Below are 27,256 nucleotides of genomic sequence, written 5' to 3'. Positions count from 1 at the left end.
TATGATGTGTTGATTATTTGATAATTGATTCAATACAAAGCCTTGAATGAGAGAAGACGTCTGCGTATTGTTTCACATACTATTATCCCCTGTTCCAGGGGTACAACATTTGGAGGCACTGCTCTAGATGCCAGAAGGGAGGACCATCCTCAGTACCCACAAGGACCCCTCTCATCAAGCATCTTCCAAAAACAACTCGGGCAGCAGAGGACAAAGTGGCTATAAAAGAGGGCCAAAAGTGACTGGTACGTGTGCATTCTGAGGTGAACCAAGTGACCACTAGGGAGCAGCAACGTTCAGTGAAAACCCTCTACACTAGCACTGTTGTCCACCTACCTGCTAAAATGGAGTCTATGTTGGAGACCTTACAGCTGGAGATTAAAGGAGCATTGTACAGACTTAACAGAGACCAACTGATAAAAATCATTGAGCTGCAAATACCACAGTCAGTGAAGGAGGATGTGATGGACAAAACTCGCAACGCTCTTATCTCACATGTCATAAAATATGTGGACAGTGATTATTTGGCGAACCTAGAAGATGATGGCATGGCATGGATGCTGAGTTTAAAGGATACGATGGAGAAATTTGAAGATACTAGTGAAATGAGTTCATCAGCTAAACCAAAACAAAATGAGGAGCAGGAAAAATTGCAAAGGGAGCTAGAGACACTGAAACTTGCTCTGCAGCAGAAGGAGAGTGAAATGCAGGTGTTGGTGAATAAAAAGGTGGATCCTACTCTAGACCACAACTCACCACAAAAGAATGTGGTACCGGCCCATCCAGATAGTGCACCCTGGCGCAAAGAGTTCAAGATATCTGGTCAAATAGGAGAACTTGGACAGAAAGACCGGCTCACGTTTTCTAGTCTGGCGCGTCAAATGGAGAACGGGCTGAGTAAAGGTTATTCAGACCTAGAAATAGTGGACGCTGTGATCAGAGCTACGTACCAGGCCTGCAGCTGCGGAATTACCTTGAAGGAAAAAAAGATCTCACTTTACCTACCTTACGTAGTATCCTCAGGTCTCATTATCAGGAGAAGAGTGCAACAGAGCTGTACAAGCAACTTACCGCGGACGCACAGGGTCAAAAGGAGACCCCACATAACTTTCTCCTGCGTACAATGGACTTGAGACAGAAAATTCTGTTTGCCTCTCAGGAGGCAGAGTCTGGCCTTAAGTACGACCCCACACTAGTACAGAGCCTGTTCATGCATACAGTACTTACTGGTTTACAGAGTGACAGTGTAAAGAGTGACCTACAACCTTACCTCCTACAGACATCTACCTCGGATGAAATGCTGCTGGAGAAACTTAATGTTGCATGCGCTAATGACAAAGAGAGGCAGGATAAAAAGAGACAGAACTTACCACCTCGTTCCACTAATGTCCATGTAGTCCAGTCCAGTGATGTTTCTGTCGAGAAGAAATGTAACTCACAACAGCAGACAACCACCCCTGCATCTGATTTGTTAATGGAGCTTAAAGAATTACGATCAGACATGGTGATGTTAAAGGATCTGAAAGCTGAGGTCGCCCACATCAGAGAAAGTATCCAGAAGCCAACACAGGGGCCTCAGCAATATCAGCCGGCCGATAGAGAATATGGAAATATGCCAGCCTACAATCACCCATCCGGGCCGATACAGGGTCAATGGTCAGCTCAAGGACAGGGGCCAACGAGAGAAACAGCGCAGTTTCAACAGAGATCTTCACCCCAACGATTCTACACCGCACCACGTTCCCGGTCAGTATGTTTCAACTGCAGACAGAATGGTGTGGAGTACTGCCAGCATTGCTTCAACTGCGGGAGTAGCGAGCACTTCCGTGCAGGCTGCAGGATGTACAGAGAACCAAGACCAGCCCGTGAGAGTCCTTTAAACGAAGAGCGGTCGCTTCCACGGGACCGGGAGTGACCCGACACTTAAATGTGTCCCAACGCTGTGCAAACTGTGGAAGAGGAGAGGAAAACCAAACATTGAAACAGTGCTCTGTCTGTAAGAAAACAATTTACTGTTCAAGAGAATGTCAAGTTATCCACTGGTCAGAACATAAAAACAACTGTACACCATGCAACTTGCCAAAAGAAGAGAGACAAAGAACTTACACATGCCACAGTGTTAATGATAAAGGCAGGAACAGCCAGACAAGAAGTCGATCCACAGTGATTGAGTTGGTGGGAAAGAAATGTCTAGTTGAAGCTTACTTACAAGGACAGAGAACTCAGATGCTATGGGATACAGGCTCACAGGTGTGTGTTATAGATGAAGAGTGGAAGGCTGAACACTTACCGGATGTAAAACTGAGAGAGATTGCAGAGATTATTGATCCACTTAAGCCCTTACACCTTGAAGCTGCAAATGGAACCGGAATGCCCTATGTCGGGTATGTAGAAGTGACTTTCAGTTTGGCAGCGGACGCTAAAGAGCTCCAAATCCCAGAGCTCCAAATCCCAGTGTTGGTGCTGAAAGGTAACCAGCAGCCTTGCCCCATACTTGGTTTTAATGTCATTGAGTGCATCATCGTAAACAGTCTAAAGAAGCAGACAGAATACACTCACCCAGAGAATTTGGTGAAGACCGTGGAGATGGCTTTCCCGACTTTGAAAAAGAACCAAGTAAGGGCTTTCATCAACGCAGTGAGTACAGAACAGATGGGTGAATATTCAGTAAAAACAATGATTGGGAAGATCACTGTGCCAAAACATTGTGCAGTTCAGGTTAAATGTCGGGTGCAGGCAAGGCCCTTTGAAGAGGACACAACACTTGTATTTGAGCCAGATGAGAACCAGCAATGGCCAGAAGGGCTTGAATTTTGTGACACCCTCTTATTAGTCAGAAAGGGAGCTTCACCAAAAGTCACTGTGGATGTGCAAAACCCCACCAACCATGATATAATTTTATCAGGGAAAACCCTAATTGGCACTGCACAGCCCGTCAAGTCAATATATCCAGCCAGCATACTGGAAAAGGCTCACTCACCTGTCAATGTAAACCACATTCAGAATCGTGGTGCCAACAAGGATGATATCAGTGAGGAGCTGTGGGACCCCCCTGTTGACCTGAGTCACATAAGTGAAGAACAGGGACAAATAGTAAGTCAAATGCTACGGGAGGAATCCAGTTCGTTCTCCAGGACTGATGATGACATAGGCTGTATTGAACAGTTACAGTTGTACATTTCATTGAAAGACAGTGACCCAGTGGCACGAACATACGTGTCTGTCCCAAAGCCGTTGTACCAGGAAATGAAGGAATATATACTTGATTTGATTGCACAAGGCTGGGTTGAGAAATCAAACTCATCCTATTCCTCTCCTATGGTCTGTGTAAGGAAAAAAGACGGCACTCTGCGCTTATGTATAGACTACAGAGCGTTGAACAAGAAGACTCACCCTGACCGGCAACCAATCCCCCGGGTACAGGACATTATGGATAACCTGGGGGGGAACACCCTGTTTTCTCTGTTGGACCAGGGAAAAGCGTACCACCAGGGCTTCATGGCCAAAGAAAGCAAGCACCTGACAGCCTTCGTGACCCCGTGGGGCTTGTATGAGTGGGTTAGAATCCCATTCGGGCTCATGAATGCACCTGCAGTATTCCAACGCTGCATGGAGGAGTGTTTAGATGATTTAAGGGATGAAATATGTGTTCCATATTTGGATGACACAATTGTATTCAGCAAAACGTTTGAAACCCATGTCAACGATGTCAGAAGAGTACTACAGCGTCTGCGGCAGTATGGGATTAAACTCAAGCCACGTAAGTGTGACCTTTTCAAGACTCAAGTCCGGTATCTTGGCAGAATTGTGTCTGCGGAAGGTAGCAGAATGGACCCAGCCGACACTGCAGCCGTACGGGCCCTCAAGGAGAAAAAGCCAAAGACTGTCGGTGAGCTGAGGAGTATTATGGGCCTATTAAGCTACTATAGGCAATATATAAAGGATTTTTCACGCATCGCCAGTCCACTCTACGACCTACTCAAAGGGCCGGAAGAAGAAAACAAGGGACAATACAGAGGAAGGAAGCTGCAGACAAAAGCAAAGATCAGAGGAGTACCATCACACACACCAGTCAAGTGGACAGACATGCACCAACGGATCCTAGAGCAGCTGATTGACTGTCTAGTTCAGCCTCCAGTCCTTGGATTCCCAGACTTTTCTCAGCCTTTCATCCTTCACACGGACGCGTCCAACAAGGGTTTAGGAGCTGTGTTATATCAGCGACAGACTGGGAAACTCAGAGTCATTGCGTATGGATCACGAACGTTGACAGCACCAGAGAAGAACTACAATCTCCACTCGGGGAAACTGGAGTTTCTGGCTCTTAAATGGTCCATCACCGAAAAGTTTCGTGATTATTTATATTACGCCCAATTCTTCACAGTGTACAGCGATAACAACCCACTCACATATGTGTTGTCCACTGCCAAATTGAATGCAACAGGGAGTCGATGGGTCTCAGAACTTGCTGATTTTCATTTCACCATTAAATATCGCCCAGGAAAAGAGAATATAGATGCGGACAGCTTGTCTAGGATGCCCATAGACATGGAGACCCTAATGCGACACTGTACCGAGGAGATGTCATCTGATGCAGTGGGAGCAACTTCACAGGCAGTAGGAGCACAGCAAGAGTCTGACGTCGCATGGTCGATGGCTATCTCGGCTACATGTGCAGTGGCAACCAGGAGTGCATCTATTATACCATTCACCGTAGCAGAGATACAACAGAGTCAGAGCGATGACCCAAACATAGCACCAGTGGTACAGTACAAATTGTCAGGAACGAGACCAGTTGGGAGAGAACTGAAAAGTCTCAGCATGCACAGTCGATGCCTGTTAAGGGAATGGGATAGGCTTGAGATATGTGACGGTGGAGTACTCTACAGGAAGACAGCAAAACGGAGACAACTGGTGCTGCCGGGAAAGCATAAAGCTACAGTGTTCAGGGAACTACACGACGAAATGGGCCATCAAGGAATAGACAGGACAACATCATTGATACGGGAGCGGTTCTTTTGGCCATATATGCAAAGAGAAGTGGAGCAGTATGTCCTTAGGAGTTGTAGCTGTCTGAAACAGAAAACACCCTGCCGTCAGACAAGAGCACCACTCACCAGTATCATCACAACCCAACCATTTGAACTTGTCTCGATTGACTTCCTCCACCTCGACAAGTGCAAGGGTGGGTATGAATATATACTCGTAATCATTGACCACTTCACTCGCTTCGCCCAGGCGTATGCTACCACAAATAAGTCAGGAAAAACTGTGGCTGATCGGATCTTTAATGACTACGCACTCAAGTATGGATTTCCGTCGAGGATACATCATGATCAGGGGGGGGAGTTTGAGAATCAGCTCTTCTCCCAACTGAGCAAGTACTGCGGCGTCGCTGGGTCGAGGACGACGCCCTACCACCCTCAGGGGAATGGACAAGTAGAGCGTTTTAATCGCTCATTACTTCAGATGTTAAAGACGCTCACTGACCAACAAAAGTCAAATTGGAAGGATTCTTTGAACAAGCTGATATATGCATACAATTGCACTCGGTGTGAAGTATCGGGGTTCTCCCCATTCTACCTCCTCTTTGGGCGGTCCCCACGACTACCCATTGATATGCTATTCGACCTGAATCCTGAACCAAGCGGTGGCAGTCACCGTGACTATGTGGAGAAATGGAAAAAAGGCATGGAAGAGGCCTATAAGATCACACAAGAAAACATGCATAAAGCTACAGTAAAGAGCAAAGGAGCTTATGATACCAAAGTCAGGAGCTCAGCATTGTATCCAGGGGACCGCGTCCTGGTGAGGAATATGATGCCTCGGGGAGGTCCAGGCAAGTTGAGGAATCATTGGGAAGATACGATCCATACTGTCGTTCGTCAAGTGGGGAGAGATGTACCAGTCTATGAGCTGAAACCAGAGCAAGGGAAAGGGAGAACTAGGGTATTACATCGCAATCTTCTCTTGCCCTGCGACTACCTGCCACTGGAGGATCAAGTACACCCACGCGTGAAACCGCGGAGAACAGCGGAGACGGACAAAGACATTACTGAAGACGACGACGACGATGATGAAGAGGAGTACTACTTGGTGGACATGCCACAACGGCAACCACAGGATCAGCAGGAGGTTGTTACAGGGGAACCTGTCGACAGTTGGCTGTCTGAACCGGAGGACATGGATGAATGGACAGACTTAGTGGACTACGTACCTGACCGCAGGGAGAGCTCAGGGGAACGCTTACCTGAGAGCGAGGAGGGTCAAGAGGATAACTTACCTGACAGCGATGGAAACCGAACCTACCGGAACCTACCTGAGAATAATCAAATGGAGAACTTACCTGTAGAAGTACCTCAGTCGCCAGCCCGAGGTGTTGGGGAAGAGCAGAGATCTCCCCGGCCTCAGAGGGAGTGCAGACCACCGAAGATATTCACGTATGACCAGCTTGGCAATCCAACTTGCCACAACATAGCGGTGCTGCCTTATTATGCAAATGCCCATGTGCCATGGACAGTTCCGATGCAGCCATACTGCTACCAGCCTCCCTTCATATATGGAATATCTATAGACTGTTGAATGCACCCCTTTTCATATACACTCATTGTCCTGAACTGTCACTTACTCGTGGACTTGAAACAAAGCCGAGTGACAGATAAACTCACAGACTGTCACACACAGCAAACTACTAACGAGGGTATAAAAAGAGTTCCAGAAATGTGAGCACTGACACTGATAGCTAGGGCATAAAAAGAGTTCCGGATTGTCATACTTGAATGTGAATGTTTGCAAAAGAGTTCCAAGAATGTAACATTGCAATGACTTTTATTTGGTGAAAGAGTTTCATGTTTCAAAAGAGTTCCAGATTTCAATAGTGGGGACTAGGGTATTGCCGGTCACTACAGGATTACTGATCACAATGTTGAGGACAACATCTGTTTTTGAGGGGGAGTATGTAATAGAATGATATTTCTGCATGATAGTGAACTGCATACAGTGCATAGTATTTCTACATATTTCTGCATGATAGTGAACTGCATACAGTGCATAGTATTTCTACAGTGAAGATAACTGACTAGTAATGTCTGTGAGATCGATCGATTGCTCATGCCTTCAGCCTGCCTGTAGGGGGAACCGCAGCACCAATCTCCATTCAATACAAAGCCTTGAATGAGAGAAGACGTCTGCGTATTGTTTCACATACTATTATCCCCTGTTCCAGGTAAATATATGGGGAAACGTTACCCTGTGGATACATAGTTTCATGCTATTTTTGCACTCAGGGTTTTGTGTGTTTTGATGGGAGAAAGAACATTAATAGCGTTTGTAGTGCTTACTCACTGACCACAACATGTATACATAATGAGCTAAGCTAGCTAACGTAGCACAAGCCATGTCAGCAGACAGCACGTCGCTGTTTGTGATGACGTCACTCATAGAAAAGGGGTTACGGTTTTGCTGGATGCCAGAATGCACAACTCTGAAGAAGTGGTGCATAGTTATCATTACTGTTCTGTATTGCACTAATGTTTCATGGGTACATTTTAGGCTGGTTAAAGTCACATTGCAAATGGTATGAAAAGAAGACATAAGTTTATTGAAGTTAAAAGTGTTGGTTTAAAATGATTACTAACACATGCTTACCTATATACAGTATTTATCTCAGGGATATGGAATGTACAGTAAGCCAAGTTAAATGTGTTATTATGGACACCAAGCTACCTATACACTTACCTGGTTCTCGTCCTGTATAATTGATGATGATTCATACGTACCTTGATTGTGAAGATGCTGTAATATGTATGTTTATCTATGATGTGTTGATTATTTGATAATTGATTCAATACAAAGCCTTGAATGAGAGAAGACGTCTGCGTATTGTTTCACATACTATTATCCCCTGTTCCAGGGGTACAACACACATACATGAGATCTGTCCACTACATTTATAACCATCCTATAGAGCGTCGCAGTCCCGTCCCCGAGAATTTCCAATTCATTTTTCCCATAGATGTTTCAAAAAGTATTTATTTAAAGATCTGTAAGCCTCGGACAAAGCCAACTCGGATGGTGACAATAAACACATTTTTTTGCGCCAAACAATATAATTAGAAAGAAGAAAAACAACAAAAAAGGTGTTGTACCTTGCCCTTTATTTCTTGTTTCTAATTAGAAACATCTAATTAGCCCAAAGAATTGTGTTTATGAGTAACATTTTAGACTAGTTTTTATATGTTGACGAAATTGTCAATATATTTAGTCTGAGGTTGTTTAGTAATCATAGCTTTTTTTTTTTTTTAAGGTAGTCGGCGAACATTTTTCGTCATAGTCAACGAGTTAAGTCAACCAAATTAACACCTAGCGCCTCTGCATCCATGCAGCCTTTCAGTCGCTTGGTCGTTATTAATTAGTCAAGTAGATAAATCAGATGAAATATACATAACGTTCCACATTGCAACTCTGACATGTGCTTTTAAAGCCCAGTGACAGAGCGGCAGAGGGAAAAAAAATAACACAAACACAAACCCCACCCCCAGGGGTCCTTGAGGGGGTCACAATCATGTAAACATATTTCATTTTTGAGTGGTGTAAACCACTCCTACAACTGGCTTTGTTAGTTTACGTGTCTGTCTGTCTGTCTGTGCTCAAAAAATGAGCACGGTTGCTATGGTCACCCAGTTCACACGGGTGTGATTTCATTACGTCAGACATTACGTCAGACCACAGCTGATCAGTCTATAATAAGACCTTACACCACTCAGTTCACACGGGTGTGTTTTTTTTTAATCGGGGGGCTTGACACAAAAAGGTTAGAACTACTGCTTTAGAAGGCATTTATAAACCATTTAGGACTGAGGCCCATTCTAATAATGCCTTTAAATCCTGATCTAAGTTTTCTGAAAACTATTTATTAAAAAATGACAAAAACAAGCATGTTGTTACTGTATATACGGTATACAGTAACAACCGTCCTGAAAGGTATGGTTACAAAAAGGGGTTCCCGTCCTTAATGGGTTTGGGTTAAATCCACTATTTTTAACTGTACTTTTCCACTTGTTAGACATAATTTTGTAATAAAATAAACACACCGCAAGTGGGACTGAGAGAGAGACTTTTGACTGAAGTTTATATAACTTTTAAGTTTATAATGGAGGATTCTGTACTGTTATTTTTGGATACTTTGACTGCACTGCATTTCAAAGACAAATATCGTTACGTTTGACTCCATTACATTTCTACAAAGGGGAAGAAAGCAGATTATGAATTATTAACCACTGAAGCCGTACCAACATATTTCAGTGTTACAGACGTGTGTGTCTTCTATACTGTTTTTGCAGGTGGAGAATTCTACGAGACCTCTCCGTATGAACCTGTGGCTCCGGTGCGTCATCCAGACGCCTTCCGCCTGGCCTCCATCATATCAGGTAACAACCCACGAGTCCCCCCCCCCCACCCCCTGTCTTGATTTAGTATTCTGTACTTTACTTTGACTATGACAAATATTGTACTTTTGACTCCACTACATTCTAGGAATATTTCAAATATAGGGCCTACCATTTGAAAGTATATAGTCACACCGTGCTAGGAGCTTGTAGATCTGCCATTTGTGAAAAAGTGTGAACATTTGTGCAGATCTTTGAATATATCTATATCCCTTGCACACAATATTTTTTGGAGATGTTGGGTCTGCACCCAAATACATAATTATGGGGGTCCTTGAGTTGACATGAAGAAGTTTGAGAACCAATAAGCACAAATCTGACAGAGCAACGTTCGCTTGTAGTTGAGTCATATTTGACCCAGGAGTATCTTATACCTTGTAGTTGAGTCATATTTGACCCAGGAGTATCTTATACCTTGACTCAAGGTATAAGATAGCACTTTGAGCACTTTGTATCGACCGTTACTTTGATCTTTAATGTGCCCCCAGTACTTCGTCATGTGAGTGGAATACAGATGTATAGCGCACAGTACTTGTTGGAAAAAACAACATGTTTTTCACGCCGCTCCGACAGGGGTCAGAGACAGAGCGACTCTCCTGGGATTCATAAATGCGTTCAAAGAGCCTGTTGAAGACAACTTATTTAACTGGTGCCGGTGCTGGTGCTTTTAGAGAGACCGGCACTGCCACAGCCGTTTGAAGTATAGCATCTACACACAGTAAAAAAAAAAAAAAATCCTCCGCGTTAATTGGACTCGGAGGAGTTCAAATCGACCCCCTCGCAGGTCCATTCGATTACATTTGGTACACTCCTTCCGAGTTGAATTAACACTGCAGATTTCACTGTGTATTCTCTCCCCCCTATACCTAGCCTATACATATATTTCCCGCGTATTGATTTTGCTTTCAGTTTGATTTCCTATTTGGCTTACTAATTAAACAGCCGAGCTCTCAGCAAGGGGCAACTACGGCTCACTGTTTAATTTACTGCTTATTACCGTAAGGGCATTGCTAATCAATGCAGGGCTTATCATAAGACGCAGCTACAATGGCTAATGCGGCGGGGAGAGTAGAGGATATGGCTGGCCGTGAAAAGAAGATAGGTGGGAATGGACCCAGCGATGGATCCTGTCCAATGCCAGTGCTACGGGCCAGAGTGGGGTCCGGGGGTCCCTAGGGGGGTTCCAGCGGGTCCCCAGCAAAAGGAGTTTACCACTCGAACTGTACATCAGCTCGTTGAACATTATTTTAAAAAGAACATGAGTAGTAGTTGAGTAGACGACACTCATGGTCAATTCGAATACATTTATAGAGCACCTTTATCCAAAGCACTTTACAAATGTGCGTTACATTCACCAAATATACAACAAAAAAACTAAAATATTTAATTCACCCATTTTCAACCTATCTTCCTAATTATTGTTCCTCATTAATGCTCATTAAAAGATACATAGCCCCACTCTGTGTCTAGAGCAGGGGTTCTCAACGTTTTTGGCTGGGGACTCTCGGAAATGCTTTGGCCATGTCTCGTCTGTCTGTCTGTCTGTCTGTCTGTCTGTCTGTCTGTTTTTTTTGTTAACTGTGTGGGCCTGTGTTTAGACGCAAGGGCCACGCCTCCATGTGGTTTTGCGGTGCGGTTAGAAAGTAAGCACCAGTGACATCATCGATGGGGAATCCAAGCTAATAGAAACTGTGAAAATGTGAAATCTTTAGTTTAAAATTAAAATAAATAAATAAACTGCCTGATGATGATGTCACTGGTAGCCAGGTTTCTGAAGTGTGCACAGCCCTATGATGAGACACAGACTGTGTAGATGTTTTTAGCATTTTATCATGAGCATTAGAGGACCAGTTATACAGTATATGAAGATAGGTTGAACATGGATGAAGTCGTCCTTTAAGTACAGTACTCAAGGAAAAGCACTTTGTTACTGAGTGTCCACAACTGATGATAAGACGGAAAGACGGCGATATGGCTAATGCAATGAGGAAAGAGGCTGGCTGGGCCGTAAAAAATAGGTGAGAGCCGACCCAGCAATGGATCCTGTCTGTTGCCAGCGCTACAGGCGGGGTACAGTCACTTGAAAATGCAATCGTTTCCCTTTCATCCTGTACCGACATAAATCGCCCGTGGACATTCCACCCTCCCCCTCACCTTGTTTCTTTTTTTATTATTTTATTTTTCTTCCCTCTTTTGCCAAAAGCAATTTACACACGGAAGACAGCGAGTTGTCCTGTTTCTGCGGTTTGGCTTGATGTATCTGGCTTCGTTTTATATCTGGGAGGGACTGGAGATATCCACGCTTTCTGCATAATCCCCTTAGCGTTCCAAGTCAACCGTGTATCACTGGGTCTGTTTTTGTTTTTTGAAAATACACTTCTTTGATATTGGTGAATGGGAGTGTGGGAACGTCTGAGAAAACATATATAAAATAAAGGCACGGGCCTTCGGTTACTTTGTAGTTTTTTGAGGATATTATTTACAAACTGCATGCCTCTTCTGATTTAAAGGCTTTAAAAGCGCCACTTTGAAAGCACTTCTGGAGTCTACTTCCAACTCCATTTTAACCACACAATATTATATCGACATTTTCTCAAAAAGGACAAATGGAATTGTAATCAATAAAACAACAATCTCTGGAAGACTTGTCGCCTATGATGAAAATACCGGCCCCAAAATAGCGACAACACCATGTGAAGTGACCAAAATCGTTGCACATCGGCTGCATAACTGTCGATACCGATGGCGTCAAAAAAGTCAAATTATGGCCGATATCGTTGCTGTCGGGCAGAAACCTCTACCTCCTTTACTTCTATTCTGGAGCTTGTATAGATTAGCTACTTTTTGCTATTTTCTTAATTGAATCCTGAAAAGTAACATGAGGACTTTCTACCTGACAGAGATGACAATTCTGATGGTTTTGCTCTAAAATAGCATTTTGAACAATCGCAGATACAGCCATGTGCTGATGTCCAAGTGCAAGCGTATATAATACAGTGGTAATAGAAGGAGCATGTCAGGATATACAATAGCTACACATTAAGACGTAACAGGGGACTCATTACTGTATCCATCTTTGCTTTTGCAGTTGCTTCCTCTCTTCTCTCCGAGGTGAAATATCGGATTTGTTCTCCGAAATCTATTTAGGCCCCCCCGGAGCGGGACTCGTTATTCATCATTTCTGAGGACAGATTAATTGATTGTGGTGCTGGGCATAAAACCGCGGAGAAAACAGATAAATAATTACACACTTGTTCCGTGGCGAATACCTCTCACTTCGATTGCCAAACCACAGTTAGAAGTAATCATAAGCAAACGATGGCGGAAGAAGTACTCAGATATAAAGTAGCCTACAGAAAAAAATATCGATACCACAATGTAGAAATAATTATTCTACTACCCCTGTATTCAATATTTTACCTGAGTAAAAGTATTGGCATCAAAATATACTTAAAACCAGTAAAAGTAGTTTTCCTTTTTTCAAAAGTGCTGTCAAAAATGTCTAAAAGCTCCTTGACCTTGTATATCTACAATGATATTTTCGAACAGCCAATTCCAGTAAAACAGGCCTTAATTAATTGGTTAATGTTTTGTAATAATTAATCACAATCTGAAAAGTACTTGTAACTAAACCTGTCAAATAATTGTAGTCGAATAAAAAAAATTGACTGGAGTAGAAGTAAAAAGTTTTATAAATATATACCTAAAAAAGAATCTTCTTCTTAATGGTGATATTCATATTAATGAGTGATATTTTTGGGCTAAAACAAAATGTTTTTTTGTTAAAAGGTCAAAGCTTCTGATAAGTAATCATTGCTCTTTAATAATGCTCAGGTGGATTGCCAATTTCTGTCACGGTGGCAAAAAGTATTGAACCCAAGTGCAGAGTCATGACCAGCAAGGCAGAGTGTAATCAAAGGATTTATTGAATAAATGCAGAAAAAAGGCAAAACTTAGTAACTACTGGCAAACACTAAGCAGTCCAAAAATGCAAAAAACAAAGAGGTACAAGCAGCAGCAAATTACCAGAAGCTTCAAAGCATAGTCCAGGAACAAGGCACAAGGCAAGAGCTCCCAGGTACAACAACATGACATGAAAGTATGATCCGACAAGGTGTGTGTGCAATGAGTCCAGTCTTATAGGTGGTGGGTTGATTGCAGTAGTGTTCACAGGTTTGTAATGGGCTGGGCTGATGAGAGTGGAACCAGGTGTGTAACTGGGACTGAAGTGTGGAATGGGATGAGGGAGTGGCCGAAGTGGAAATACAGACAGGGGGAGACTCAAATCATGACAGTACCCTCCCCTCAAGGGGCGGATTCCAGACGACCCATGACCTAGACCAGGAACGAGCAGGGTGGGTGGAGGGGGTCTGGAGGAGGGAGACTGTGTCATGGCACCAGAGCAAAGGGATCCGGGAACCTGAACCTCAGGTGGACGGCCTGGAGGATGGACCCGGGCTGAGCAGCTTACGTCTGGAGGCCGGCCGGGAGGCAGAGACGAGACGAAGGACGCGTCTGGAGGTCGGCCGGGAGGCCGAGACGAGGCGAAGTAGGCACCGTCTGGAGGTCGGCCGGGAGGCCGAGACGAGGGAGGCGCCGTCTGGAGGTCGGCCGGGAGGCCGAGACGAGGCGAGGGAGGCGCCGTCTGGAGGTCGGCCGGGAGGCCGAGACGAGGGAGGCGCCGTCTGGAGGTCGGCCGGGAGGCCGAGACGAGGCGAGGGAGGCGCCGTCTGGAGGTCGACCGGGAGGCCGAGACGAGGCGAGGGAGGCGCCGTCTGGAGGTCGGCCGGGAGGCCGAGACGAGGCGAGGGAGGCGCCGTCTGGAGGTCGACCGGGAGGCCGAGACGAGGCGAGGGAGGCGCCGTCTGGAGGGCGACCGGGAGGCCGAGACGAGGCGAGGGAGGCGCCGTCTGGAGGTCGACCGGGAGGCCGAGACGAGGCGAGGGAGGCGCCGTCTGGAGGTCGACCGGGAGGCCGAGATGAGGTGAGGGAGGCGCCGTCTGGAGGTCGGCCGGGAGGCTGAGACGACTCAGCGGTGTCATCCGGCGGACGTCCTGGAGGCCCAGGAAACGGGGCTGCAGGAGACGAGGATGCTTCAGACTCCGGAGACGGGACCCCAGAAGACGCTGCAGACTTCGGAGACGGGACCCCAGAAGACGCTGCAGGCTCAGGAGACGGGACCCCAGAAGACACTGCAGGCTCAGGAGACGGGACCCCAGAAGACACTGCAGGCTCAGGAGACGGGACCCCAGAAGACGCTGCAGGCAGAGGCGAGGCCGGAGGTGCTGCAGGCAGAGGCGAGGCCAGAGGTGCTGCAGGCAGAGGCGAGGCCAGAGGTGCTGCAGGCAGAGGCGAGGCCAGAGGTGCTGCAGGCAGAGGCGAGGCCAGAGGTGCTGCAGGCAGAGGCGAGGCCAGAGGTGCTGCAGGCAGAGGCGAGGCCAGAGGTGCTGCAGGCAGAGGCGATGCCGAAGGGGCTGCAGGCGGAACTGCAGGCGGAACTGCAGGCGGAGGGGGCGGAGCTGCAGGTGGTGCTGCAGGTAGAACTGCAGGTGGTGCTGCAGGCGGTGCTGCAGGTAGAGCTGCAGGTGGATCTGCAGGCGGTGCTGCAGGTAGAACTGCAGGCGGTGCTGCAGGTAGAACTGCAGGCGGTGCTGCAGGTAGAACTGCAGGCGGTGCTGCAGGAGCTGGACACCGAGGAGACAAAGAGGATGCTGCACACCCAGGAGAGGAGGAGGATGCTGCACACCCAGGAGAGGAGGAGGATGCTGCACACCCAGGAGAGGAGGATGCTGCACACCCAGGAGAGGAGGATGCTGCACACCCAGGAGAGGAGGATGCTGCACACCCAGGAGAAGAGGATGCTGCACACCCAGGAGAGGAGGAGGATGCTGCACACCCAGGAGAGGAGGATGCTGCACACCCAGGAGAGGAGGAGGATGCTGCACACCCAGGAGAGGAGGAGGATGCTGCACACCCAGGAGAGGAGGAGGATGCTGCACACCCAGGAGAGGAGGATGCTGCACACCCAGGAGAGGAGGAGGATGCTGCACACCCAGGAGAGGAGGAGGATGCTGGAGACGAGGAGGGTGCTGAAGACGAGGAGGATGCTGGAGATGAGGATGATGATGCTGCACACCCAGGAGATGAGGAGGGTGCTGCAGATTGTGGAGACTGGACTGTAGGTGGAACTGCAGGCAGGGCTACCGGCACCGGAGGCGGGGCTGCAGGTGGAACTGCAGGCAGGGCTACAGGCACCGGAGGTGGGACTGCAGGTGGATCTGCAGACACCGGTGGTCTCCGAGGCCGAGCAGGGGCTGACTGCAGACTCGAGATGGCTGACCGGGTGGGCTTGGTTGCTTGGCGATCCTGGGAAATTTTGCCCCGTTTGTTGGCACTACGGGGACCTCCCAGAGCCAGGCGTGTGCCCAGATAAGGATTTGTGGCATGAGGTGGCGCTGAATAAACAGGTATCCTTGCATGTTTGCAAAAATAAGACAATAGGTCTAATGGCTTGGCTTTCTGCTGGTCATTATTAGGGCTGGCAGGATTCAGGCTCAAGACTCCACACCTAATGGAGTGAGGGGCTTTCTGGGAAGTATGAACCAAGCTGGTCTCAAAGTCATTAAGCTTAGTACGGACAGCATCCAAACGGGGCACAAAATGGCTGACCCAAGGCCTCTCTTTAAGCCACTGCTGCTGGTTTGAAATCTCCCCCTCAACCTCAGCACGCAGGTTAGGAGGAGAGGCCATAAAACGATCAACCAAACATTCAAAGTCTGCCACTTTTAGGCGAAAAAGTTTTAACTCTGCTGGGTTCATAATGGTCGGATCATTCTGTCACGGTGGCAAAAAGTATTGAACCCAAGTGCAGAGTCATGACCAGCAAGGCAGAGTGTAATCAAAGGATTTATTGAATAAATGCAGAAAAAAGGCAAAACTTAGTAACTACTGGCAAACACTAAGCAGTCCAAAAATGCAAAAAACAAAGAGGTACAAGCAGCAGCAAATTACCAGAAGCTTCAAAGCATAGTCCAGGAACAAGGCACAAGGCAAGAGCTCCCAGGTACAACAACATGACATGAAAGTATGATCCGACAAGGTGTGTGTGCAATGAGTCCAGTCTTATAGGTGGTGGGTTGATTGCAGTAGTGTTCACAGGTTTGTAATGGGCTGGGCTGATGAGAGTGGAACCAGGTGTGTAACTGGGACTGAAGTGTGGAATGGGATGAGGGAGTGGCCGAAGTGGAAATACAGACAGGGGGAGACTCAAATCATGACAATTTCAGCCAATCAGGAGAGGGTGCCCATTTATCAGCTTCAATGTGATTGTGTTCCAGTTCCAATTTGGTCTGCTCCTTTCTTTGTGTCATCACTTTGCATTTCACTTGTTTATGCTGTATGAGTTTGTTCTTCTGATTTGAAGACCTGACAATGTTTTATTTTGTTCTGTTTACTAAAGAGCTGGAGAGGCAAGGAGACCCTAGAAAAAGTCCCCCATAAATCAAGTGTTCAATCAATCAAAAACCCCTGCTACTGAACAAACATTCTAGAATAACAATGATTCCTATCATAATATAGAGCATTTATTTTAAAATATTTTAGCCCACAATTTTGCAACCCATTTTTTCACCCAATGTCAATTATCTAATGTAATCCTGGGCGCTACACTTCCTCTGCCAACCTGGGGGGGCAGCGGACTGCCCTCATGCTTTCCTTCTATGCATGAGGAGTCCAAGCTGCTTCTTTTCACCTGACAGGGGAGAGTTTCCCCGGCCGGACGTAGCGCGTGGAAGGAACACGTTATTCTGACCAGTTCCTTTCCCCTCCATCAGGCGCCCCGGCTGGCCAGGGGGAGGTAGTTTAGAGACCAGGATTACGGCATGTTTTTGTGAGGGTACCTACCCTAGGGGACATGGGGAGAACATGCAAACTCCACACAGAAAGGCCCTTTCGCCAACCCCGCCTCGGGTATGGGCAATGATGATGCAGAGGAATGAACACGCCACCCAGTGCTCACAGCGTCCCCAACGGGAATCGAACCCAGGACCTTCTAGCTGTGAGGCGACAGCACAACCGACTGTGCCACCGTGACCCCAGAATATAAATTGAGGTGACCACCCCTACTGTTGTCTCGTCTCGCCTCTGTGCGGACAGATAATTCATATAGATTTGGGGGTCCTTGACACGAAAAACCACTGCCTTACCTTCAAGTACAGTACTTTCTTAGTACTTAGTTACTTTCCTGGCTGAGAGACTGAGAGACTGCATATTCTGCCACGGTTGATGAGGACAGGAGAGGATGACGTATATTCCGCAAGAAGACCAAAGATGGAAAATTGAAAAATAATCTTCAGTATATTTTTGAAGTCTAAGGGAGAGATAAGAGGTGGAACTATGGCAAATGAAAGGGGAAGAAAATCAATACATTCAGTAGGAGAATGTGTGGATGTATACTCAGTGTGGATGTTGTTACGTGTTTACTCAGAGGTAACAACCCAAGTTATTTCTTAAAAAAAGAAAAACTTTGCATCTCCATATTTCAATGTTTTATGTTATGTTCTCTCTCTCTGTCTCTCTCTCTCTCTCTCTCTCTCTCTCTGTCTCTCTCTCTCTCTCTCTCTCTCTCTCTCTCTCGTCAATTAATGCCCTATTTCGTCATACAAGAGTGTCCCGCTAAAGTAGCGGAATTTGCTGATCGGCTATTTTTCACTTGATGAACGAGGTGTGTAAGGCTGTAAGTACAATAATCCAACACCCATAAATCTGACTACCCAATATTCTGAACATAGAGCCCCATACTACCCCTATCACCAAACCCCAACGCTAACCCTAACCGCACGCAAAGTCTTAAAGGACCACTTCACCACTTTTCAACCTATCTTCATATAATAGGTCCTCACTAATAATCATGATAAAATGGTGCAATTTTTTTCTACTCGGTCTGTGTCTCATACGAGGGCTGTGGGCAGTTCAGAAACCGTCTTCCAGTGACATCATCGATGGGGAATACAAGCTAATAGAAACTGCAGGCTTTCTAGTCCTGAAAAGTTGCAATGCGAAAATGGAAGCCATCGTTCTCACGATAATGAAAATCTAAATATTTTTGTAAAAGAATCTTGTTTAAAACAAATCTGCCTAATGGAAGACAGTTTCTAAACTGCCCACAGCCCTCCTATGAGACACAGACTGGAGTAGAAAAAAATCGTGCCATTTTTTTATGATTATTAGTGAGGACCTATTATAATGAAGATAGGTTGAAAAGTGGTGAAGTGGTCCTTTAACCGGCCACGTAGTCGAACTAACGGGATGTCAGACTAACTCGTAATAATAACATTACGTTATTACCCAGTGGAACACATGGTTCTTTTATTTTTAATGTTTCCGCCCAAGGAGGAGTTTCAGTAGCCCTTGTATCCCTAGTAGCTAGGCTTGTGTCCCTTGTAACTAGGCTTGTATCCCTTGTAGCTAGGCTTGTGTCCCTTGTAACTAGGCTTGTATCCCTTGTAACTAGGCTTGTATCCCTTGTAACTAGGCTTGTATCCCTTGTAGCTAGGCTCGTATCCCTTGTAACTAGGCTTGTATCCCTTGTAACTAGGCTTGTATCCCTTGTAACTAGGCTTGTATCCCTTGTAGCTAGGCTCGTATCCCTTGTAACTAGGCTTGTATCCCTTGTAACTAGGCTTGTATCCCTTGTAACTAGGCTTGTATCCCTTGTAATGTAACTAGGCTTGTATCCATTGTAACTAGGCTTGTATCCCTTGTAATGTAACTAGGCTTGTATCCCTTGTAACTAGGCTTGTATCCCTTGTAACTAGGCTTGTATCCCTTGTAATGTAACTAGGCTTGTATCCCTTGTAACTAGGCTTGTATCCCTTGTAATGTAACTAGGCTTGTATCCCTTGTAACTAGGCTTGTATCCCTTGTAATGTAACTAGGCTTGTATCCCTTGTAACTAGGCTTGTATCCCTTGTAATGTAACTAGGCTTGTATCCCTTGTAACTAGGCTTGTATCCCTTGTAATGTAACTAGGCTTGTATGTATCCCTTGTAACTAGGCTTGTATCCCTTGTAATGTAACTAGGCTTGTATCCCTTGTACTGTAACTAGGCTTGTATCCCTTGTAGATCAGCTATACTGTAGCTATTTTGTACCATGTTTGAATGATTTGCAAAGTGTCCCATTGGAACACAGGTTATTCTCCTATTCCTTGTAAATTTATACAAGGTTCCTGCCCGACAGCGACGGTTTGCTGTTGTGCCTTGCTCCGAGGCAGAGTTTATGCACACGAGTCAATAGGCCTCTCTCTACTACGCTCTACTCCAATCAATATTGTGCCACACTCTATAGTGAAGGATGGTGGGCTGGCTGCATAGCATGCTATAGGGTCCGTCCACCACAGCTTGCCCACAAGGACACTCTTTTTAAGCCCCCAGATGAGTGCTATATTACCCCGCAGCCAGGCAGATATAAATGTATCGTTGACCGCAATTAAGTAATATCACAGAAGCAAATTGAGTGTAATATTGTGATTATACAACAGTTACCATCAAGAAAAAAAAAAACCTAATCTACAAGCTGACACACATACCATCTGCAGCGCCATAGAGCGAGCGGATCTGACCACCACATCGCATGAGAAAGTGTCCTGATATGGAGCATCGGCCATGGCGTTGCGACATTGCCTTAGCCAATCAAATTAACTATTAATTGAGAATAAGAGGAGCAGAGATGTGGAAATGAATAAGGCTATACAGCGCAACACATGCACGCACGCACGCATGCAGGGACGTCCGCACGCCCGCAGGGACGCACGCACGCACGCACGCACGCACGCACGTACACACACAGTTAAAAGGTCAAAGCACTATATTCTGAGACTGATAATAATCATTGCTATAGATGCGTTTGTTCAGTAAGAGTCTCCCTGTCTCTCAAGGTCTTTAATGAACATAACATTTCAGCTGGGTGACAAAATGTCAGCCAATCAGGAGAATGTTCATTTTTAGAGTGTTCCAGTTCCAATTGTGTCTGCTCATTTCTTTGTGTCATCACTTCCAATTTCACTTGTGTATGCTGTCTGAGTTCTCTATCCTGATTGGATAAAATTGGTGGCCTGCAAATACATTTTCTGTTTAATAAAGAGCTGGAGAGACACATCTGTTACTGAACAAACACTCTAGCAATGAGTATACTATCAGAATATAAAGCTATTTAACACTTATTTTAATCAGAATTATTTTGGCCGCAATAATCGTGACGTGACATTTTCATGTGATGCGGTGGACAGGTCAAAAATAACTAAATTATGTAATTGTCTTGTCAAAATATGTTTTCGGCAGCTTGTCGCGCCTCCAACATTTTCCATTTTGAAATACTTCTACATTGAGAGTAAGCCAATTATTTTTGTACCCATTTTCCTCACCAATTTAGTCGTCACGCCAATGAATTTCTCCCACTGCTTGCCCAAGTACAAGTATACAAGTAGCAACAATAACCACAATGTAGAAATACTCTGTTACAAGTAAAAAGTCCTGTATTCAAAATTGTACTTGAGTAAAAGTACTCATCCTCAAACCTTTTTGAAATCTTTCGAAAATAGCAGATCTACAAGTTCACAGTGCGTCGCATTGTGACCAGTTGTGAGCTTGTAGACTGTCTATTTTACAATAAGCCAAATGTAAAATATTGCTGCATTCTTAAATGTATGTGTTGTAAATAATGATCTAAATCTACAAATTAACCTCTAACTAAAGTTTTCAAATAATAGCAGTGCAGTGAGTGGAATAAATGAAATCAACACATCAAACTCAGCTTCTTTATATGCAAAGGTATAGGGTCTGTTCTCCTTAATGGCAGTGAATGGTGGACAGGGCTGGACTGGCCACAGGACGTACCGGGCATATTCCCGGTGGGCCGCGACCGTAGGGGGCCGCCATGATTAAAACAAAAAATGCTTTTTTTTGTACAGGCAGGCAGGCCAATAGGCGGCAGGCCACCAGGAAAGGGCCGGGCGTGCTGCCATTATGCCAGTGCCATCATGATAAGTTCACTGTACCTGTATCAGTGAGTGACAAATAAACCCTCTACAAAGGGTTGTGTAGTTGTCTGTTGGTTTGTATCATTTATGTTGTTCTGTAAAAGTGGTGGTATTAGGGCTTGTTTGTTTGTGTGTGCCTCGACGGAGCGGGCGGTAGAGTTTCTGCTATCTGCGCGCTGGTTGTGGTGGGCCGGTCTGGGCCAAATTCACGCGAAAATGACCGGGCCGAATTTTTGTCCCAGTCCAGCCCTGATGGTGGACACCCTGCGGAAGTCCCTAGACGGGCGCTACATCAGAACGTTGTGTGCCGTACTTAACATCAGCGAGAGTGGACATGTTACCAACCAGAATCTGATGGTATACCCAGGGTGAGCAAGCAAGAAAATAGCAGCCAGGAGAATGACAGCAGCCAGGAGAATGAGACAAGCGGGACAATGTCGAAGACGTCAAGAACTGCCTGCCAGCAAATTGGTGCTGTGGGAACCAACATACGAGCACCGATTACAAGGACATCCCACATTAACATTGTACTGGCCAGATGCAGAGCCATTGAATTACGACAGAGTTACGACATCTCCATTCACTTCATGCAGGGGCCAGTCTAATGGCGGCCCCTGGCGGCTATAAGGAGCATAGATGGGGAGCCGAAGTGTGACAAAGCCCTGGACTGGAAGTTGACGGAATGCACTGGAATCTATGGGAGTCGAGTAGACAAGGCATGAACAAACATAATTTTTTAATGGCCGTGACCTTTGTAAAAAAATAATTGATGCATACGAATGAAAGATGACATGTCACAGGTTATTTTTGGATACCTTGTTAACAGTCATCTTGCATACATACAGTACCTAAAATGTACGATATTTGAGCCACTCTCGATAAAAACAATGTATTTAAAACACTCCAGCTCTGCTTGACTAGCACTCGAGCACTCAGTTCCTGCCCCCTCAATGATGCAACTCTCTCATTTAAATGGCACTGGCCAGATGTTTGGAGAACCGGGATGACTGGAAGCGATGACGGAGAACTAAACAGCTCCATCCTACTCCTGTGGCTGATGACGGCTGCTATGGAGGGAAATGATGGGTAAAAAACCATAATGCTTTGTTATGTAAACACACAGGGGTCCCCCTCAGGAGTAGAGTTTGATACGCGTTAGCTAGACGTTCTAACTGCGTGCACCGAGGAAGTTACAGTTATAGCGAGTAAATCGTCTCTGTCGGGTGGAAACCTCATGTCCGAAACCGTTACTTTTCAGCATTGAATGTAGTAGATCTGCAAGCTCGACTCGCGGTGCGAAGCGGATCTGCTACTTTGGCTACTTTCGCGTGACACTGTAGCACGATCGTAGGGGCATTCTTTAACGAAAAAAACACGAAAAGTTAAATAAAATAAAAATATATGGAGATACGAGGTTTCTGCCCAACAGCAACGATATGTACTCAGTTACTTTCCATCCCTGGGTCTTAACTGCATGGCGGAGGTCCCCCATAGGAGTAGAGTTTGATGTGCGTTAGTTAGACCTTCTAACTCCCTGCTCTAAGCCTCTCACCTCTCCTCTCAGCGCAGCCCACCATCCAATTAAGTGCAGAAAGCTATTTCTAAGGCCGGGGGAACAGGGGAGCACTGGTGCTACAGTCGTGCTCAGCATGTTAGACATTTTTCACGTTGGCCCCTCATAACAATTACTATTACATACCTGAGCAACTGAGGTCTCTCTCTCGCGTGCGTGCGTGCGTGCGTGCGTGCGTGCGTGCGTGCGTGCGTGCGTGCGTGCGTGCGTGCGTGCGTGCGTGCGTGCGTGCGTGCGTGCGTGCGTGCGTGCGTGCGTGCGTGCGTGCGTGCGTGCGTGCGTGCGTGGCGGCCTGTGTGTGTACATGCTTGTCAATCAATGGATGGAGTAGCAAACCATTTTGCATCCTGTTCCAGCGATTCCACCAGCGCCATGGCAGATATTAAAACCACAACAGGCATTGTCATTATTAGCACCTGCCCATTATACAATCAATGGCTGTCACACATCACCACAAAGAGGGAGAGACAGAGAGATTAAGAGGGGGGGGGGGGGGGGGGAGAGAGAGAGAGAGCGAGAGAGAGAGAGAGAGAAAGAGAGACAGAACTTAGCCAGTTTACCTTGTGTATCAAATTATGCTACTTTTGTGTGACAATGTGTGTGACGGAAGTAGGGCAGTAATTCGCAAAATAGTGTAAAATGTTGGAGATACAGTCAAATGTTTCTGCCCGACAGCAAGGACATGCTGCTCTTGCTGCTTTTCAAGGAGTGTCTGCCACGAGCACTGACAAGATATTAACACATTCATATTTAGAGTAAAAGAGATTGGTGTCGGAGCTTGGTGTCGGACGGAACCTCTTGTGGTCTTGCTGGTACGAATGCACGTGTATGCTTGGTAGGTATTGATTGTGACGTAATTAAGTATGTAATGTATCAATGCCAGGTTATAACTGGCTTTTGATGGTGACGTAATAAAGATAAGTTTCAGATTACATACATGTATACATACAGACATTACCTTTAATTCACACGACACTGAAACATATCCTAATTACGTCACCATCGACAGTCAGTTATAACCCGACATTGAAACAGATCTTAATTATGTCACCATCAACATCAGTATATATACCAACCAAGCACACGCACGTAAAAAAGCCAGCCGACCACAGTATAGTACTTTCAACTTACAACTTACATACATGTATATACATACATACGTTACCTGTTACCCAACCAATATCGTAATTATGTCACCATTGACAGCCTGTTATAACCCGACTTTAGTATTTAATTTCAATGTTTTACAGAGAGGCTGAGATTTGAAAGTTCGTAGCGGTCGACAGTAGTTGCGCGCTCTGCTTGTGCACTAGCAGGCAATTTATGGCCTACTTGTGTGCAAGTAGGCACTCGACAGAGTGCAGTTCTAGTTTATATTGCAATTAACTCATTCACTGGCAGAGTTAAGTTGCCCGCGATTCAGCGTTTTCTTTTTTTTTTTATATAATTTTTATCCCACGATTTTGTAACCCATTTTTCACCCCTGTGTCAATTATCTAATGTGATCCTGGGCTCTACACACCCTCCGCCAACCTAGTCCCCATATATGGGGGGCATGGGGAGAGGAACGGACTTGAACTCATGCTTCATTCATGCCTGAGTGTCCAAGTTGCTCCTTTACACCTGACAGGGGGGAGTTTCCCTGGTTGGACGTAGCGCGTGGAAGGAACACGTTATTCCAACCAGTTCCTTTCCCCTCCATCAGGCGCCCCGGCTGGCCAGGGGGAGGCAGTTTAGAGACCAGGATTACTGCATGTGTTTTGTGAGGGTACCTACCCTAGGGGACACGGGGAGAACATGCAAACTCCACACAGAAAGATTCAACGTTTTCACTCACCTTTGAAAAATTATGGAATATTATTCTTCACAACGATCCACCCGCGATCGATCTGAAAGTCGCAGCAGAGTCTCACAGAGTCGGGGGCGCCGTGATAAGCCATTTCATATAGTTATGGACAGCTTGTTTGGGTTGTTTTCGCCCCAAACCACCAGAAAGTTGAGAAAAGTGGATTTTTATAAATCTTTTAGCATTATCCTAAACCAGCTGGAAAATGTTATGATCACGTGATTTCTGCATGTACAATTCTTCATCAATCCTGGGACTGTTCACAGGCTGCGGTAGAGCACTGCCTTCCGAAAAATCATAAAATATTTCGCATCAGGTTCGATTTTTCTCAGTACTTGGCATCATCTTGTCTGTACAGTATGTTGCAATGTTGTGAGGCTGCAGAATACCCTGAAGAATGAATCAAGCCTGTGTGGATTCAGGAAAGGCTCTCACTGCCTAGCATGCACTTTTTCATGGATGAAATGTGTGTGTGTGTGTGTGTGTGTGTGTGTGTGTGTGTGTGTGTGTGTGTGTGTGTGTGTGTGTGTGTGTGTGTGTGTGTGTGTGTGTGTGTGTGTGTGTGGCGGTCTTCTTTTTTTAACGTCGCTACAGCTGCAAACAGGCCCGATTAAATAAACATTGCAAGCATCGGCATATAATCCTGCAGCTCCTTGATCAGCAGGTGAAAACTTCCTTGCAGCTACAAAAGATACAAAGACACAAAGCGAGCGACATATGTCGCTGTTGAAGTCTCACTATCAACATGGCGTCAACTGCACGGCCGGCGAAAAGCGAGGGAAATATAAAGGAATAATATAAAGATGGGGTTGAAAAGAACATGGAACCAGCTCACAGAAATAATGAGTAACCGCCACCCACCGCCCCCCCATTCCATCCCCCACCCCCAGCCCCCCTGTTCCCCCTGTACCCATCTTCCTTATTAGCTGGAATTGTGTTAAGAGAGAAGTTGGGTGGAAACACTTTGTCGTTGTGTAGCTGCAGTTGTCGAAGCCAGCTCGACTTAGATGGTATAGCTTTGTAGATACAAACGTCTGGTGTCGCAGTTTGTATCTTCATATCGCTGGCTTCCTTTAAAAATTAATGGTATCCTGATGTAGTTTAGGAGCGGCCAGTGTGAACGTAGCATTGGCGTTCATCCTGTAATTTGCCTATAGCGTGTTAGATTACGAGAGTCTTCTGTGCAAAGCTGTCAGTTATGGCCTGAGGGTGAAAAAGGGGGTCATGGGGCTGCTACTCAAAACGGTCTAACCCGCGGGATCCATTAATGTGTTCTTCAGCAGGTTATAACTCATATTTAATTTGAGATAAGCTTGTGTGCAAGGAACCTAAGGTTGGCACCAGAGGCGAGGTCTCCGTAATCATTAAGGGTTCATTGTCAGGGGATGGAGACCAAAGTGCTGGACAGAGACGGACAGATGGATCGACATTGCCCTGCTTAGAGCCCATGCAGCTGCTAGTGGAGCTAAAAGAACGAACCCCATTTCAAGGGTGCTTAACTTTAATCGAGCACAGGGGAGCACGGTTTTAGGTTGGAGGTATACTGTATGCCCCCCTCCAAAAAAACCTCCAACCAAACCAATTCCATGAAACTGGATGAGGTTTCAACAGTATACATTATACAAAATGAATCTGTACTAGGGACAACATTAATCCAAAATATGAGTGTAATGCAGTCAAAGTCATGCTTGAAAATACCGTAGGCCTATATGAAGTCACATTTCAGACATATACCTTTATAAGGAAATGTATTTTGCGCCCGTGCATGCGTGCCCGTTCCTGTGTGTGTGTGTGTGTGTGTTTGTGTGTGTGTGTGTGTGTGTGTGTGTGTGTGTGTGTGTGTGTGTGTGTGTGTGTGTGTGTGTGTGTGTGTGTGTGTGTGTGTGTGTGTGTGTGTGTGTGAATTCCATTATGAAACTTAACAACAAGGACTGCATGTGTATGTGTTTTGATTTGTAACCCCTGCTTCCATTCTTGGCTAGACATAAGCTGGAAAAATAATATAATATTTTGAATCTCAGTGGCCACAGTTCCCGATACAATAAAGATTGTTTAAAATTAAACAACACAGTGCCCTGGAACGACACAAGACGCGAACAATGCAAGTTGGAAATCGGCTCTATCGAGTGGAAACCTCATAAGTCCCAAACTGTTATTTAGGTAGTTACACAGAACAACCCATGATAAATACAAAAGGATACAGCGACAGAATAAGGGCCTGTGGGAGTGAATTTAATATGAGAGAGAGAGAGAGAGAGAGAGAGAGAGAGAGAGAGATTCATTAACACCCTCTGCTGTGTCTTCATGTGTTGAGTAAGGCTATTTGCATTAACATGGAAGTGGTATCGGCATCAC

General features: G+C 45.7%; 1 protein-coding gene across 1 annotated transcript in view; it reads left to right on the top strand.

Annotated features, from left to right (window-relative positions):
- The window catches only part of LOC306934491 (GDNF family receptor alpha-2-like), a 195,805-nt gene that overhangs the window by 45,453 nt on the left and 123,096 nt on the right, over positions 1 to 27,256 (top strand). The window contains exon 3 of the mRNA XM_079517071.1: positions 9,342 to 9,428. Coding sequence (XP_079373197.1) covers positions 9,342 to 9,428 — 87 coding nt within the window. The remainder of the gene's footprint in view (positions 1 to 9,341; positions 9,429 to 27,256) is intronic.

The sequence above is a fragment of the Electrona antarctica genome, assembly GCF_951216825.1.
Source record: "Electrona antarctica genome assembly, chromosome: 12".
Classification (NCBI taxonomy): domain Eukaryota; kingdom Metazoa; phylum Chordata; class Actinopteri; order Myctophiformes; family Myctophidae; genus Electrona; species Electrona antarctica.
Note: the sequence above shows the minus strand (reverse complement) of the source record. Positions and strands in the feature narration are given on the sequence as shown.